Genomic DNA, 14,998 nt, shown 5'->3' on the forward strand with positions numbered 1-14,998 from the left:
CACGTTCCTGGCAACTGAGCAGCATAATCACTTTGACAAACAATCCCTACCTGGAAGTCTCTCCAAGCATGCTTTCTTAATCAACTGCAGCACTCTTTCCTAATTTCCTTTGCAGAAGTATCTTAACTGGCTGTCTTGTAGCATGCTAAGTATCTCACGTTGGAGCAGTTACGGTCTGTCGCATGTTCTATGTTCCAAACTGGTCTATATAGCAGTTTTCTGGTCTTAGGTACTGCCCCATCCCAGAATACAACATTCCATCTAGCCCAATGCTACCCAAACTGACTGGAAAGTTCTTCCACTCTTCAGGCTCTCAAGGGAAGAACTTTCCTAGCCATGTTACCTTAGATCGTTTAAATGGGGCATTATAAATTATATCCATTTCCTGTACAATTAAGTACATGGTCTTCTCCTCTAGCACAAACATCAACATCTGAATTTATTACCAGATTAAATATTTTCAATACTGTACAGTCAGACATTTAACCAGAATATTAAAGCATCAATCAATGATTTGTTGTTGTTCTTGTTGCTTTAACACAACTGAACCAATGGAAAAGGAAAATATGGCCAGGAGGTTCATGTGTCAGAAATGCAAACGCTTGATGTAACCCTAAGTTGTGTGTATGTACCTAACCTTGTGGTGAAACAGTAGTTTGACTCCTGCTGCTCCCAGGCAAATGAGGTGAATGTTACATTGAAAACAGAACATCAGTCAGACAGACCATTGTGGAAAGTCTTTTGACCTACAGAATTGAAACATGACATTTGAACTACCACCTAGGGAGGTGACTGTGCGGTCATCATCAGTCAGGCAAGAAATGTAGGCTATAGCTCTTCAGATAAAGTGAATCACAAAGGGAAACTGGTTGGTGGTAATGACTGGTACTTATGCAAATTGCATATTAACATCCAGCCAGGCAGACATATTGAAGCTTCCTATAGCCACCGAGCTAACTATAGGTTTTTGTACAATGGATGTAGGCCATGAAGCTACTTTCTCAGGTGGTGGTTAACATTTCCAGTTTCTAAGATGTGATGGAGAATAACCTATCAGAACCAATAATTTACAGTTTTAACACTGCTAGTATCAAGGAGCAAACAATGGCGCAGTGTGCTTGTTAGTGATGGCGAAGCAAATTCACTCCACTAGATGGAGTCTTGCCTATAAAGGCAAATTTGCAAAAAGCTGCTTTTAAATATAATATGCTTTCATGGGGTGACTTCTTTTATTTTAAAACTCTTCATTACAGATACCTAAATAAAAAAATGCAGAGAAAACTAAAGATCTTGCCTTTACTTGTGCAAAGTTCTACTGAATTCAATAATACTCAACATCCCATTTTACCTTAGTTTCTTTTTCCTTTTATTTTTTAACAAACGTCTGTTCTTAGAGCACATCTACAGTGCCACAGAAAAATGCACATCTTAAAATTACTTCTAAGCAGGGATTCTGTACCCATCATGCAATTAGTAAGAACTGCATTAAAATCTATCTTTGCTTAATTGTACCTCCCCCCTTCATTCTGTCTATCTGTCTTGTCTTGTCTTTATTTCTTTTTCTAGTCACAAAGTATTACCATACGTTTTAGATCACATGCATATTTTTCCTTCACTGGTTTAAAATTAAAAAAAATTATGCTTTTATAAATTTCTAGCTATTTCCCTAGCCTACTCCATAATTTCTAACCCCCACTTGCTTTCCACAATTTGTGTCCTGCACATTCCATAAAACTTGATTAACAACACTACTGAAGAGCATCTTTTAATGAATACTCAAGCATAATTTAATCATTTTATTTAAATATGGGGAAAATTGCCCTGAAAGCCCTATTAACTAAAATACCCTTGATTACCTTAAAATTTTGATTTGCTGGTATAATAAGAAACAGTGTACTCTGTCTTTCTTTGCAGAGTGAAAAAGTAGTAGAAAATGAATAAAGGTTTTCATTGAGATCAGCAAGAAATACTGGGGTTATGACTCTGCATTGTGTTGAGGTGGGGAAATGCAAAGTTGTTTCTCCCACAATTAATATTTGCTAAACAGTACACTAATATTTAACTACAAAGACCATTTTTATAGTCTACCGCCGAGCTAAGGTCCTAATTGCTTAACACCATTTTTCCTGCACCAGATAAAAGTGCCAGCAAAAAAGAAAAGAAAATGCACATAAAGCTAGAGATTTTTCAGAACAGATCCACCCCCCCCCCCAAATAACCCACTCACATTAACAAAAGATTGCAGTGGCTTGCAAATTATAGGGTGTTATTTTTAGTGGAAGTAGTTCAATATTCATATTGGAGCAGATGTAGCAGTTTAACAAAACAGCTCTTCAATTCCTGCACAAATTGAAAACAGGAAAACTGATTGCATTTTCTCTTATCACTTTCCTTTTCTGAATTGACACTTTTGGCCTTCTGAAAATCTACACATGGCTTTCATCTCAACAGCACCTGCTGATCAATCATAAACCTAAAATTTTCATGAAAATGTTATGAAGGACTCATTTTCTCCTTGCCATCTCATGGGGGCATCAGTAGTCCACTGCCTGGCCACAACTGTTGTACTATTACAGTACAATATTCTGAAATGTATTTTATATTTTCATTAAACTTCTTTGAGAATGGATAAATCAGTAGTGGCTCTTTTCATATTAGCTCTTTGTCTGCTTTAAATTAATTTCTGTCTCCATGCTTGCCTAACAGTGATGGGGTCTTAGTGTGCTGCCAGTTCCATTTTACAGAGTACCTCAAAGAATTCGAGATAATAAGGCTTGCTATATATTTCACGGTCAATGGGTCTTCAATATATGTAAGAACACTCACAGCACCATTTAATGGTCAGAATAGAAGAAGAAAACCCAAGCCCATAATATCCTTTCCATGCAAAGCCTCCTCTTTACCACCAGAAATTGATCCAGTGTGCATACAGAAAGGCAGGAGAAAGAAATCTCATTTAAACTTTGCTTTTGAATTCACTCATAGTCTACAAAGCCAAGAAATCTCTAGCAGGTGCTTTGGCACTTCAGCACCAATGGAACTGTGCATAGTTCCCCAATCAGTTCTCATGAGAAACTTTCAAATGTCTTCTCCCACATATAGAATATGAAAACCTAAGTACCTTGTTATGTTGCCTGCTCTTATCTCATAAACTCTGAACTGCAGCAGCCCTAGCAGGTAAACATGGGCCACCATAATTCTAGGTGCAATTATATAGATGCTCCTAAGACCTGCTCTATGTCAGCTTTGTAACTGATAGAGGCTAAACCTCCCCAAGTGTTCTGCAACCATCCATTACTATTCTGCTTCAGTGATAAGGTAGCTTGAAGGCAGATATGACATACAGTAATATATGTGGCACTCTGCCCGTTGGTTTGTGAGCTTGTGTTCCATCATGTTCACTGAGGCAATCATAAACCTGAAATGTCAATATATTCAGTCAATGGAAGTAAAATAATGGGACTCTATTGTCTTACGCTATTGATCTTCTGTTGTCAACACAGATACATGTCCTTGGCTTTACACAAATTTTAATTAGACTCTTAGCTACTGAATCATATCTCTGTATCCAGTTATGCCAACACCTGGTCAAGCACTGCAGCAAGAGGAAGGTGTTAATATCTCAAAACAAAAACAAATTTAGTTTAAAGCAAGATCTGCCCATTTCAGTGGAACTGACTTTCAAGTAACGGTGCTTAAGATTGGGGTATTTTGTAGCCAGAGGGAGTTTACTGGGGACTTAATTTTTTTTACCTCCAGATGGTGTTTGAATTGTCCCTTGCCTAGAGAAAACCAGTTTATCATTCTTTCCTATTCGGAGGAATTCTAAGAACTGTATCAAAATGTAAATTATATAAAAAGCATGCATATGTGGACTTAAGTCCTATCACCTAAAACCAAACAGAGGTTAAGCAGAAAGGACAGTGAGTCCTTTACTAAATAAAGAAATTAACAGTATCTCTCTTACAAATAGCCATGCATACAATTCTGGCATAAAATTCAAACCAGAAATCCCCCGCGGTTGCAATCCCAAGAATTTGTTACAAGCAAGTTTAAGTCCCATTGCACTCAGTGGGATTAATGCGTTGGACTCCCATTATCAATTGCACTTATTGGTTTTTTTTATGAGAACCATTATCTCAGAATATAATCCATATGTAGAAAATTCAGTAAAGGTGGGATAAAAAGGAAAGGACTGAAACCCTTCTGAAATTTTTTTTTTTAAAAAAGCAATGGACATTTTCAAAGCTTCCCTTCTCCCCCCCCTACACACAGAGACTATTTGCTACCCATTCTCACCCAATAAATGAGGTAATCAAATTGTTACAATGTTCATCCTCTCTGTCTATCTAATGCTTTTAAAGCCGAGTAAAAAATCTATTTGCCACAAAACCACACGTCCTTTGCTGTATCATGGTTTTGTGTTTTTTTTAAAAAAAGAAAAAACCCCAAGTCACCTTCGTAAACCCATTCAGACTAGTCACACTAAACCCAATTAAAGATAGGGGGGGGGGGGTTGAGGAGAGAGAGAGAGAGAGAGAGAGAGAGAGAGGAGAGAGATAAAATAATCTCACCTTTGCAAGTCCTGTTTGAATAACTGAGCTGTTGGGAGATTGCAAGGCCAGGCCAGGTGAGGTTAGATGCCTCATAACCCCACACAACAAAAGGCAGATCCCTTTTCTCTCACTCCAGGCTAATCTTTAAATGTAAATTCCCCACCAGCTAAGGAGAGAAGCAAGATAAGAGGTTACATCTTCACTTCTCCGGAGCTGTTATCGACTTCAGCATCATTTAGAAGAGATGGGGAGGGGGCGCTGAGAAAGGGAGGGAAGGAGGGAAGGAGAAGCATCTCTCTCCGCCCCCCCCCCTCCCGCAACACCACTTTCAAAATGCTTGGAGATTACCTTCTGGCTGAGGAGAGCACAGGCAGGAGCCGAGGCAGCAGCGCAGCCAGGGCTTTGTATTCATTAAACACACATCGCAGCTTATCTGAAGTAAAAGCCTTGTCAGGATGGCACATTGTATGTGAGAGAAAGGAGGGGGAAAGAGAGGCAATGTGCATCAGGGTGATTACAATATCAGCATGGCCCAGATGGAAGCAGGAAAATAAACAGAGAGAGAGGGAGAAGGAGGGAGGGGGCACTCGCCTAGAGGTGGGAGCAAACTTCTAATGGGGGTGGAAAGCCCAACTTTGGCGCACATATATGCACAAACACACCTGCTAAGTAAGGGAGCACCCATCTTCCGGCCTGGGAAACTGCCATTAAAGAAAAGGCCCTTTCTCGAGGGAATATTTTTCATACGTCTTCTTTTTTTTTCAAAAATAAATAAATCTTGAGTCTGCCTGAATAGAATACCTGAAGAAGAGGTTCAATCTGTGCCAGGGCATCCCCTCAGTTCTTAATGCCAGCTCCCAAAATGCAAATATGTGAAGCAAGGACAATGATGGCCTTCCAGATGGAAAGTGGATTTCCTTTACCACTGCATGACTAGAATGTTCTAGAAATTAAAACTTTGGTTCTCTCATTTCCATGATATTTTACTGGTTTTTTCTTCTTCTTCTTCTTCTTCTTCTTCTTCTTCTTCTTCTTCTTCTTCTTCTTCGGTAAAATACGTATCATCCAGATTATTATGGGTCACAAAGATCCGCCAAGAACAAGCAAAGTTCATCTAACCATTACTTGTTTGTACTCATACCTCCCTCAGTGATAGGCCCTTGTACAAAGCACATTGCAGGGCAGGCTCAAATGTCTCCTTTTTACAGTTAAAGTTCATCCATTATTGCTGCATTTCCTGACAACCTGCAGCAACCGGGAATTTTGATTTTGATTTTTAGTCCTTTAAAATTGCAAACCTCTTTGGGTGCCTTTGGTAGAAAGATGGTGTATTAATGCAATGGATGAACATGCTGCTACCTCCATTATTTGAATTGTCCTGATCTGGACCAAACTAAGACCTGCCCAAAGGGCACTGAGGCTGTGATATGTCCCAATTTTGGGTTCTGATGCACCAGCAGAAATCTACTTAGAATACATAAGGCTTCAACATGTCAATAGGTGAATATATACCAAAACACACACACACACACACACACACACACACACACACACACACACACCTCTTGCAAAGAGTTTCCTCAGCCACTTTTATGTGGAAACAGATTAAAGGGCAATTATCTGCCTGGTCCAATCTCATAAATTAAAGTGATGTCTAATGTACTGCATTGCTTTCATTTTTCTGAACATTTGTGTGTTCCCTGTTTGTTTAAGCATTTAGTGAGCTTAGCAAACACCTTTAATAAAAGAGACCCATACTTTTTAATCCACTACTTCTGCATCTAAAAAGAACTGTAGTTATTCTTTTTCCACATAAGGTTTCTATCATTACATTGGCGACTTGGAAATCTAGACCCCACATGACTTATTTTAAGTTCACCCAGTGAAACCATGGAGAATCAAGTCAAGTATAAATAAAATAATTCATTGGAGTATGCTGGCACCAGCGTATTAGCCAAATTCATGGAGGAAACATTAACAAATTGTTATTGTCCATGATAATTAAATGGCGCATCTGTGTTTAGAAGCAGTATACCTCCAGCCAGTGCTTTTTTTCTGGGGGTATGCAGGGGTACGCATTCCCCTAAACATTTTGTGAATCTAAGTTTGGCCTCATTGAGGGGCAGTATTTCAATATGAGTAGGAAAAAAGAGTACCCCTAAACACCCTCCCATCAGATGTCAAAGAGAAAAACAACTACCAGACTTTTAGAAGACATCTGAAGGCAGCCCTGTTTAGGGAGGCTTTTAATGTTTAATAAATTGTTGTATTTAATATTTCTGTTGGAAGCTGCCCAGAGTGGCTTAGGAAACCCAGCCAGATGGGCGGGGTATAAATAATAAATTATTATTATTGTTGTTGTTTGTCACAGCTTGTAAACTTCTCAGGGGTATCTGTTTGCTGCGATTGGACAAAGAAGGCAAAACTAGCAGCACCATCCAAAGCATGTCTCTTCAGAAGTCCCACTGAAATCAATAAGGCTTACTTCTGAGTAAGCACATATAAGATTACACTGCAGATGTTTGACTTGATCCACAGGACTCTTCTTAAAAAGTAAAAGAGCACGGAATGAAACTTTTCCATGTTGAGAAGAATATAATGGTGATGATATTAATTTACTTTTAAAATTGTCTATTCCCCTTGGGATGACTGCTGATCAGCAAATCAAAAGCGGGAATACTGGGCAACTATAGCAGCCAGAGCAATACACTTGGACCAAACGCCTCCTTTGCCCACCAAAGAATATATGGAAGAGGACTTGACACATGACAAAGGCCAAAAGCAGAATCTTAACACCAGAGGAAAGAGAGAGTGTGTGTGTGTGTGTAAAAATGGTGACACTGTAATGAAATGCCACATAAAGACTCTGTCATAAATCCTCTACTAATCCAATAATGTGAAAACCTCATGGTATCATTGGGACATAGCACAAGATATTATTTTCTAATTCTTCATTCCTCAGAATACATTGCAAGGCTTATACCAACAAAAATGTGCTCTGTGTTAAGTGTTCTGTGATCACACACTGATCTTCAGCATAGTTACTCAGAATCAAGTCCCAATAACTTCTGTCTTTTTTAAAAATTTCCTACAAATAAATTTGAGGTGAATAACTGCACAATCACTGCCAGAAAGGATGTCTGAATGTAACACTGATGAAAAAGCAAATGTTATGTATCTAAAGTGACGTCTGGTTCGCTACACAGATTGTTTGATTCTCGAAACACAAACAACTTCCCCCCCCACCTCCTCATCACCTTCTATAATGGTCATATATGGATAACCATATTCGATAGAAATCAAGAATACATTATAGAGAGAATGAAAAGTATGCTCAATTTGCTTCAGCTGGGTGCATTTGCTGCAGTAGCAAAAATTGCACGAATCAGGGATGCTTTCTGTGGAATCCACAGATGGTCTTCGGCTGCAGTGTAAGTCCTATTGAACACAGTGGACTTACTTCAAGTACAAATGGACAGGGTGCGTTGTTAGTTAAATAATGATCAGAATCTTCCAGAAACTTCTCTTATGCCTATTCTATGCAAACCTGTTACGAATTACCACAGGGCATAGCTGTGCAGCCATGATGTAAAGCAAAATTACCATGGATTGGGCCCTAGGTCTCCAGAATGTTTTCCTATGGTGGTGAGGGGAGGAGGGTCTTATCAAATATTAGTACTGTACTTATTTTCCAGATTTAAGATATATTTTAGATATTACAGGAGCTGTAATATCTAAATCTTTCCTATCTGGTAGATCTCACAGAAAACTGCCATGTTTTTTAGAACAAATCATTTGTTGTGAAAATGTTTGTTCTGCCCACCTCTCCCTCCCCCTTTTTTGCTTTAAAGAAAGCAATATACACGGTGGTCAGAGTAAAAATGTGCAACAGACGAACCATTCATAATCACAGCTGTCTGAAAGTCCAAGCTTGAGGCTACAAATCTTAATTTCAGCTGATTCTCTCTTAATAACGGGTTACCTCCTTATAAAGCAAGGAAGTCCATCTGCCTCAGGCAGAGAGATTTTTTTTAGCTGTTTTAATGCTTCAAAACCTAGCTTTTCATTTCTTGCATTGAATATGTGAATTCTAGTGTGCTATAATGTGAGAATGCCAACATATGACCATTATACTATAATACCTCACTGCTCAGCTCGGCTCGTCATTACTTCACTTGTAATTCTTATGCTAATTATGTTCATAATTACTATAAACAGATGTGGGAGAAATGCATGTGACCTTTTATTTGCAAAAATACATTCTTAATTCCTTTAAGGTCAGCACACATATGCACCAAAACTACTAAGTCAGATGGGATATGTAAAGAAATAGCTATATGAAATAACTGTCTCCAATCTAGAAAAGACCAGCTGTATCCCAGTATACTGAAGCAAATTCCTTTTTTCAAAATTAGAATAAGAGGTTCTTAAAGAGAGCACAAAAAACATGAACCCCAAATGACCACTTTTTAACCACTGAGCACTCACAACTCAAACTACAGTGCTAATTCAGCATCCTATTGCCCTTTCTTCCCATTCTGTTTCACAACTGCCAGGGCATGGCAGCCAATATAGCAGTTTGTTATCCTTTCAAAATTAGCATCTTCCTCTGTACACAAGACTCATTTACAATAAAATCACTATGGGTTTCATTACCAGAAAGACCTCTCAATTTTTATTTCCCCTCCCCCATCTATAATTAGGGTGGACAGACAGGTGACACCCCCCCACTTGTGCAGATGGCTCCTGGGACTGATGCAAAAGTAGCTGCTTCTGTTTAAACAACATACAGATAACCTGCCCCTGTTCTTATCACTCACAATTACCTCCATTATAGTGAACCCATGCTTACTTTAATAAAACACCCACTGCTCTTTAAACATCATTTGAGAACTTTCTTATCAGTGGTGGGAAAGAAATTAATGAAGATGGAAGTCAATGTCTTTCAGATTAAGCTAATCGTGCATTCTAAATTTAGATCGCTTTTAAAAGCTATGTTCCTTTTTATGCGTGCAAGCACTTCCCTTCAGTGCCATTCTGCTTCAAAATATTTGCTTTTACAAAAATATTCAACTTAAAAGCAGGCTTGAATTAGAATATGACCGTTGCCATTTGCAATGCCCAGTGCACCCACTGCGTTTGCTCCTGTTAAGAAGTAATTTTGCATTGCTATCTGCACAGGTTTGTCTTCCTGGACTCTGCAGCACTGAGCATGTTAAAAGGAATGTGGAGAGTTAAGAAAATTTTGTATGGGAGGCCATTCTTTTGTAAGAAACGGGGTCATTTACATTTTAATACCGATACTTAGATTTCTGTGTACTTCTAAGGCCCCTATAACTATCGACAAGACTCAGTGAAAAAGCACATTTTTTAAAATAAAAAAACACCTCATCCAGATTTAACCAATCTACCAGATACAAACATTCCCATCCCACAGCAAGTCCCTGTTTTATTTCTGCCGATAAGGCTTTTTGATTGCCAAGTGTCAACTTAAGTTCGCACAGGACAAAGGAGGTGGCAGTGTTGGAAGTGTTTATTCCCCCCCCCCAAATGGGAGCACGATACTGACACACACACATACAAACAAACTCACAGTTGTGCCCCTTTTCAATTAGCTAAATATTTTAACAGTAATGAGCTTGCGGCAAACAAAGTTGAACAATAAAAGCGTCCATGGCAGCAGCCCTTCCCCCTCCTGTCCACAATGCAAATACTACACAGATGCCCATTTTTGTTTGCAGTGCCTTGCTAGCAAAGCGGCATGCAGCCTTAGTGCAGGCAGGCTTTGCATTCAATGCTTTGTCAGCTGAGCTCCATTTCAGAAGGGTGAGAAACAGGAGTTGACAGGGAAGAATGCCTGGGGGCTTGCTGGCCACTGACCAGGGCTTCAGGTGGAGGAACCTCCTCCTCCTCCTGCTTCTCTATACAGAATCACAAGGCATGATGTTGGCAGAGGCGTACATGCACTTCAAGTATTAAGAAGACATAGTGCCACACGGACAATGGTGTGTGCTCACAATGCTTTGATGGAGTGTTCCCATCAGTTTGGGTTAACCAAGGGAGTGCGTATAAAACCAAATCTCGTAAAACTAAAGCATTTTAGGGAAAAGATGGACACTCCTGGAGCAAAACGCAGTGAGCAACAGCAGTTGCCAGAATGCCGTCTGCATTCCACTGCAAAAGGGAATGTGAGCTCGTTCACAAGAGTTTTGAAGACAAAAGTTTTATTTCTCATAATCACAGTATGAAAAGAAGGCCGTGTTTTGTATTAAGTCATCGGCATGGGATATCTATACTTGCACTTTTTTGTTTTAATTTACAGTGCTGTACAGTTTTATGCCAAGGGGGTGAGGGGAAGTGGGGGTGGGGTGGGGTGGGTGGAAGAGGGAGAATCCACCAATCCAATTCAACATGTGCTAGGGTTGTAAAAATACACAATGAAATTTGATACACTGACCAGAAAAGTTTTGCAGTAATAATTAAGAAAGATGGCTGGCTAACACAACAGCTTGCAAGTCGTTTGTTAGAATGCAAGAAACTTTGTGCTGAATATTTTCTAAGGGACACTACTAAGTAAACAATTTTCACATTTTTAGAATCTGGCACTCCGATCGTGTAGGGAAGGCAGTCTAAATTTCCTAAGAGTTTCCACAGCTGTTGAAAATCATGCTGGTTCACTTTCCTTAGGAAATAATCTCAAAGGAATTTAAAAAGAATTGGAAAGGGAACTATGGCACAATCGTTAGAGACCAATATTGTTACCTATATCTGTGTCATATCCTCTGTGTAATCAGCCAGAAATTAAAATAAAAACTGATAATATATAAAGTCAACATAAGGTAAGTCTCTTGGTAAATTCTTAAATCCATAAAGATGCTGAAATAAAAATGCCGATTTAAGTTTTCTATTTTACTTCTAAGAGCACTTTAAGACTATCACCATAACAACACAAACACCACAGAGATCAGATTTCAGATCACATAGATTTTTGTTTGTCAGGGGTATTTGTGTGTCTGGGTTTTTATTATTATATCTATTGTTGTTGCTGTTTAGTCATTTAGTCGTGTCTGACTCTTCGTGACATTATATTAATACAGAATATCAAAACAGATTTAAAGTTGGTCTACAACTGATGAAGGGGAAAAAAATCTGATTTGGTCAGCAACTCAGACCACCATCAAGGGAAAAATCAATTTTCAGCAGCTGTGGACAGCCATTTAAGTCTGGGGCCTGAACAGATTAATTAGGGAAAGCAAAGTTAAAAGTTAAAGGGGTCATAGTTACATTAAGTACATGAATTTCTGCTGAAGCAAAACCCGAACAGTGCATTCCAAGACTGAGAAGTAATCCATCAAGGAAGTGGGCCACATTATAACATTTGCTAGGAAATCTTCCATTGCAATATAGGAAGCAGCCATATACAGAGTCAGGCTACTGGTATACCTAGTTCAATACTGTTGACACTGACTGCTAGCAACTCTCCTGTATTTAGACAGAGAATCTACCTGGAGAGGCAAGGAATTGAACCCTGAGACCTTCTGCATGTGAACTATAAACTACCTAGAGCCTTTGCCCTCAATTGCAGGGAGACTTTGCCTGCATTATCCTAAACATAAACTTGGGAACAAGTCTCATTGAACTCAGCTGGGCTAATTCCCTGAGTATACATGCATAGGATTGTGCTGTAAGGATGCAATACGATAGACCTTTGACCAAGGCATAAGCCCCTCTTGGACACAGCAGGACTTACTTCCAAGCAGACATAAAAATTGTACAAAACCTCCACTATTTCAAAATGTAGTAGCAATGATTGCTTTTCTCTTTCATAACGTAACGTTGTATGCATTTAGTAGCTCAGTAACCTCAATGAGTCCATATGGTCCATAATAGAAATTCCACTTCCATGTCTAAATAATACAGTAGGAAGTTTGACGTTCCAAAACAATTTGGTACTACAGGAGATTCAGTGACGCATGACTCATAGTACTGAAATTACATTAAAATCAATGAAACCTCAAGCCAGTGAAAAAAGTAAATGGTCAACTAAGCTTCCTATCTTTTGCAACCTGTTCATTGTGTTGATTCCAAGAGAGAGACTCCTTGGGCTAAGGCTGAAATTCTATCCTAAACATACTTACCTGGGAGAAAGCTCCATTGAACTCAATGAGTCTTACTTCTAAGTAAATGCATTTAGGAGATTGCTGCAAGTTTACAAAACTTACCAAAACGCTAAAGTTCTCTTCAATACAGTCTAGATCAGATCTTTGCAATGTCCAATGGCATACATTAATAAACAAATCTGGAAGTTCCTGATCTCTAATTATTGTTAATCATTGTTATATGTAACAGTAAAGTGACAATACAGAGACTAAAGATTTGTTCATGTTTCATTCTGCACTTGATTATACTGAAATTAAATGGGATATCCTTTACCTGAAATATATCTGTGAGAAAAATATGTCTACAGCGCTTTCCGTGATTTACAGTTTCGATCCATACTGTCTAGGTTGAAAACATTACATTTCAAGCGCTCTTGATCACATGAGCTCATATCGAGCAAGGATCATCTTGAAATAGAGGGACAAAAAGAAAAGAAACAGAGATGAGACTATGGGTTAATCCGCAAAAGGAAATCTCATACCAGCCTGGAAAACCTGGTTTTCTGAATCAGAAGCCCTGCCGCATCCCCATCCCAGATACGTCGTTGCGGTTACTCGGCAATAAACAATAGCACTCTGCACGCGCTCAGAGGCACTGTGGTAGTCGCAGTCGTTTTGGCGCGAGGGTGGGGAACTGAGGGTTACTGAACTGAGCCCATTTCAAATTTAAGCACTTGAGCTCAGGGGGATTTATACTCGAATTCGAACCGGTGTTGCAGACGGAGCTTATTTCCCCCCCGTAAAACTTTTTGCTCTTTGGTCACTTTCGGAAAGGGACAAAATCGAGAGTTGAGAGTAGTGGGGCGTGTTGGTTTGGTTTTGCATGGAATCCTATCCTTTGCGCGGTTTGCTACCGCGGCAACAGCAACTCCAAGCCGCGTTAGTGGGTTAGTTAACAACCGCAGGATCCCGCCTAAGTAAAGGGCAGAAAGGGGGATGAAATCCGGGGACCGAGGCTGCGCGCAACCCAACCCATCCCGCAATCCGGCTCCGGGATCTAGTGGCGCGCCAATTCCTAGTCCCTCCGCGTGCCTTGCTGCCGGCTGGCCGGTCGGGGGTGTAAGGTAGGTGGGTGGGTGGTGTTACTTACATTGCAAAGGACCGGAGACTCCCACCATTCGCCCCAGGCAGAGAGCTGAAAATAAAAAGTTCCAGTCCTCCTTGGCGGAGCTCGGACAGCCCAGGCTGGCCGGCCGGCGGGAACCCACGCGAGGCAGAAGGGGCGACGCAATGTGGCTCCGCTTCCTTCTCTTTCCTCCCCGCTCCGGATCATCCACGTTCACACACGAAAAGGTCCAAACGACGCGAAGGAAACGAGGAAACACAAAGCAAAACTCCAGCTGTTCTTACGCGTGTGGTTTCTCTCTCTCTCTCTCTCTTTAATAATAAAAGGGGGGGGAGGAAATGAGGATCCGCGCGAGGGAGAGCTTCTCGGGGGTGCCAAAGGTTCAAGAAAGCGCATACAAGAATCAGCGTAGCAAGGAGAATGGAAAATAAAAGTCCTCCAAGTAGCCCGATGCGGAATGCTCAGTTCCTCCTCCTCGGCGGCCGCCCGTGGTCGCTGTTATTGTTGCAGACGAAAAATGTGAGCTGCGAGTCCAAGCGGTGGATCTTACGCGCTGTCAGTGGCGGTGCGCCTGCTGCCTCCTCCTCCTCCTGCCGCCGCCGCCTCTGCTCTCTCTCTCTCTCTCTGTCTCTCTCTCTCTCTAAGGGGGCGATACATAGATCTGCAGGCTTCCCATGCGCCCGCCCGCTCGGGGACGCAGCTCCATGTAATGTCTGTGCAGATCCGCCCTGCAGGAAAGACTCCGCCGTTTGTTTGTTTGTTCTCCCCTCGCGCGCGCGCGTGTATGTATGTATGTGTGTGCGCGCGTCTCTGTATGTATATGTGTGTGCGTGTGTCTGACTCTCTTTCCTCCCACCCCCCTCTGCTAGCAGCCACCTCTAAAGTCAAACAGCATACTGCAAGCAGCTGGCCTGGCTCAGCTACCCAGGTGCAGGGGGGAGGGCTTAAAGCAGTGGGAGGTGATAGAGGTAGGAGACATCTGTGTCATGAGCGGAGAGGAGGGGGGTCAAGTATATGTTAACAATAGTCAAGCCCAGTCCCTCTTGGGCAGCCTGCCTGCTTTTCCTCTCTCTCTCTCTCTCTCTCTCTCTCTCTCTCTTAGTGGGCATGCAGCTTGCTCCCTAATGAAGCCCTTTCCCAAGGCCGCCTGCTCTCCGAGTCCAGACTGCCCTGCAGTAACCCAAGACAAACACTTTCCCCAGCCATCTGGAGAACTA

The 14,998-nt window shown here is 40.9% G+C and overlaps 1 protein-coding gene across 6 annotated transcripts in view; it reads right to left on the reverse strand.

Moving 5' to 3' along the window:
• RUNX1T1 (RUNX1 partner transcriptional co-repressor 1) overlaps nucleotides 1-14,699 on the reverse strand; it is a 152,499-nt gene extending 137,800 nt beyond the window's left edge. For 2 of the 6 annotated variants that reach the window (XM_035126463.3, XM_035126461.3), the window contains exon 1: nucleotides 13,806-14,699. In XM_035126463.3, coding sequence (XP_034982354.3) covers nucleotides 13,806-13,833 — 28 coding nt within the window. In that variant the 5' untranslated portion in view covers nucleotides 13,834-14,699. Of the gene's footprint in view, nucleotides 1-12,989; nucleotides 13,124-13,805 lie in introns of all 6 variants that reach the window. The other 4 variants (XM_035126462.3, XM_088675680.1, XM_088675682.1 and 1 more) reach the window with 4 other exon arrangements.
• Nucleotides 14,700-14,998: the final 299 nt, after the last annotated feature.

This window comes from Zootoca vivipara, chromosome 8 (genome assembly GCF_965207765.1).
Source record: "Zootoca vivipara chromosome 8, rZooViv2.hap1.1, whole genome shotgun sequence".
Lineage (NCBI taxonomy): Eukaryota > Metazoa > Chordata > Lepidosauria > Squamata > Lacertidae > Zootoca > Zootoca vivipara.